At 39.4% G+C, this 3,478-nt stretch overlaps 1 protein-coding gene across 2 annotated transcripts in view; it reads right to left on the bottom strand.

The window, feature by feature from the left end:
• The window catches only part of TENM3 (teneurin transmembrane protein 3), a 320,216-nt gene that overhangs the window by 115,423 nt on the left and 201,315 nt on the right, over positions 1-3,478 (bottom strand). For both annotated transcript variants that reach the window (XM_009995957.1, XM_009995958.1), the window contains exon 4: positions 3,227-3,465. In XM_009995957.1, the coding sequence (XP_009994259.1) occupies positions 3,227-3,465 (239 nt within the window). The remainder of the gene's footprint in view (positions 1-3,226; positions 3,466-3,478) is intronic.

Below are 3,478 nucleotides of genomic sequence, written 5' to 3'. Positions count from 1 at the left end.
CCTGCATTATCTTTTGCTCCAGCACTTGCATATTCTTGTTGTTTAATTCCTTATTTTTCAACCATTTAACAGTACACGAAGCCTCTAAACAAAGGACCAACATTTTCCACAACTCACTTCTAATTTCTCCAAATATTAGCAGATCTCATTGGCAAGAATGGTAAATGTAAACATTTAGTACATGGCAAAACGGTTAAGAGAGACCACCAGGGCTAGAATAGCAAGAATATGTGGAGAGGCTGGAAGTGAGACTTACTTTCCTTTAGACCAAAACAACATTATCAATTCCTTGTGACCTCCAAGACTGCATATCAAGTGGCCTTAAGATGCAGTGTTTGCTCTGGTCTCTCTTCCCATGCTGACATTCTCTGCTCTGACTCCCTCTTTGTAGACTTTGTAAATGTAGGAGTCTTTCCTGTCAGAGTGACAGAAGGAGTGCAAAACAGACCAGACTCTCAATGCAGTTCCTTCCTCTGGCTGGGCTAACTGAAGGAGCAGTAATTGACTGAGCAGTTCTGCCAAGGCAGACATGAGATCTAGTAAACTGTCTCTTTTGCCTTATACTGCCTGAACAGAGGCAGCGGGATCTGAAGTCACTTTCACTACTCCATATCCACTGCACCTAAAATAAACCTGGGCATGACACATTTAACTCTCTGCCCTTCTTGAGAAGGGCCTGCTTATGGCACTGTTCACTGGATGAGCAGTCCTATTAGTTCTTTATTCTGCAGCTGCCACACTTACACAGTGGAGATCAGCCACCCTGTTTTTCTTACCAACATGTACTGGCATATTTTGCAGTAAGGGCTGTAGCATTTTCACACTTGTGGCAATGTCACTCTCTGAAGTTCAAACTGTGTCTGAAACTGGCTTTACAAATATGACACACCATCTCAGCTGCTGCAAACCTCAGCAGGCAAGCCAGACCACTGTCAGAGACCTGTCACAGGATGCTAGGGGTCACACAATATTCCTTCCCATCTTTTATGTTATGATCAATTTCCTACTTAGACATTTCCCTTTCACACCTATGCTATGAAACGGTTAACAAAGATGAAGGACCATTTTCACTTCACATTAATTATTTCCATCAATTTATACTCAGATGGTCTGTTAAATGGACAATATTTCTGATACTACATCTGTAGAGATGGAAAAACCACATATATGAATGACTGTAATCCATTCTTGGTTTTATGGACCCAAAGTTCTCTAGAGAGTGGCCCTAAGTGCTGGATTTTAGATTTAGATTGCTGAGTTAGCTGAAATATTTCAAATACCACCAGTAGGCAAGGAGCTCCCTATTGACAATGGACAGAAAAAGGCCCTGGTGCATTCTTCACTTCGGGGAGGACGTGAGCTGGCATGTGCTCATGAAATGCTGTCCAGCTATATTTGATTTTTTTAAAGGCTATGTGAGTAAATGCTGTGTGGATCTGAAAGCTCTCACTGGAAAGCTCAGCTCTTTTTCCTGAACACAGGAATAGAGGCGCATTAGACATGCTTGTATTTCTTTATGTGCCTGTGGGAGAAATAATCCAGTATAGCTGTCTTCTTGTGCCCCTCCGATTCATAAGTAATCTATCTCTTTGGGGCTAACAAAGTATAGAGCTCAGCTCAGAATCAGGTCTCCAATATTTTACTATCTGTATGGCTGTTTTTCACAATTCTAGACAGTGATACTTCATACTGAATTCCTTCTTTCATATTTATGTATTTATTTAGTAGCAGATGTTTGCTTCTGATGGTTTATGAGGCAATATTATGGAGACCGAATGCAATTATGTGTTTTATAAATGGGATGATTCAATCCCACTTTAAAAAAAGATGTAGTTGCAATGCTCAACTGCTATCCACACCTTTACACTCCTGTTCACTTTCACACAAAAACCCACAAATACAATGACTGAAAGCGACTGGACAGCTGTGGCAAGCCCTACATTTGCATATGTGCCTTTTGCTCTTTGGGACTGGGAGCTGAGGTGGAAACAAAACTCCGCTTTGCTGGGGCTGAGAGCTACTTCAGCTACTCAGCAACCCAGTTTCTTGCATTGTTTACAGGAGCTTCAGCCAAGTAAGAACTACTTCAAAGGCTTTATAGAGCTTATGCTGTGCCTTGAAGTCTAGCAAGGCTGTTTCAAGAGAGGCAATGAAGATTTAATAATCATAAGGTCTTCTTGGCTTTATTATTAATCTACAATTATTTTAAAAAGAGGGAGGGAAGGAGATATCGACTCCCCTCTATTTACTTTCCTCAGCTTTTCAAGTCTCTGAATCGGAGTGCAACCAATAAATACCAAACAACCAGACTCTTACACTACAATTCTGAGATTCCATGACATATTTTTACACAACTGTGGTGACATAAACTTCTAATTAACAAATCAGTCAAAAGAAAGTCTTTGAAGACCTCTTATGGACTCAGGTGAAAAAATCTGAAATCTAGACAAAGCCACAGAAGAAGTTACATGCACAAAAAACAGAGCCTGTTCTGTTCCCTAAATAAAGCCAATGACATTTTTCTCACAGACAAGCACTACCTTCACTACCTAAAACTCAAATTATCTAATATTTACAGCAAACATTTATGAAATTCAATAATTAAAGAGATTAAGAAATCAAGGAAATCCTCTAAAATAAAAATAGAGAAATTGAATTTAACAAACTGAGAAATGAGGGAATAATTAAAAATAAACAACCCAAGAGAGGAAGAACTCTCCATCTTCTCTGCATGTTATCATTCTGGATTTTCCCTATTTTGCAATCAAAAGTCTGTATTAGACTTTTTCTCTAGCTCTATACACAAACATATGTGCTTGTAATGGTGAAATAAGTGATAGTTAGCATTCCTAAACACTGTATTAGTTACATATCATGCAAAATAAGGGGAAAAGAGTTGCATGGATATGCTGCCATTAACATTCACATTATGAAATCTTTGCAGCCTATGTCTTACACATACTTTAATAAGAACTAGATACCACATAGCTTAATTGCACTTCAAATACTTCTTTGAAGTGAATTCACCCACTACCATGATGCAGAATGCTTGCAAAATATTCAAATTTTTGGCTTCCTCTAAACAATTGGGAGTTCTCATTAAATCACTGCTGTGGTTTTTACTGTTACCAAAAACTTTGCTCGTTAGAGGTTCGTATGTCACAGTCCATATACAATCCATCAGACATCCCTATTCATGGTGACAATTATAAAAAATGAGACTCACCTATAAAGTAGGACAGCAGTATTGCCAGCAGCACTGACACCCCTACAGCACAGAGTGCAGTACATTTCCAGCTACAGTACTTCGAAGACTTCTTGAATTTAAAAGCACTTCTGGATAAAGTGTTCCTAGGTAGTGGCCGAGTAGGAGGGGAATAAACAGAGCCGGATGCCATTGTGTACCCTGGTGTTGCAGTACTGAACAGCGGTGTGGTCCCTGTTCCTGTTTTGAATAGGAAATGCCTGTGGAAGAAAG

Source organism: Chaetura pelagica, unplaced genomic scaffold, assembly GCF_000747805.2.
Source record: "Chaetura pelagica isolate M959 unplaced genomic scaffold, ChaPel_1.0 scaffold142, whole genome shotgun sequence".
Classification (NCBI taxonomy): domain Eukaryota; kingdom Metazoa; phylum Chordata; class Aves; order Apodiformes; family Apodidae; genus Chaetura; species Chaetura pelagica.
Note: the sequence above shows the minus strand (reverse complement) of the source record. Positions and strands in the feature narration are given on the sequence as shown.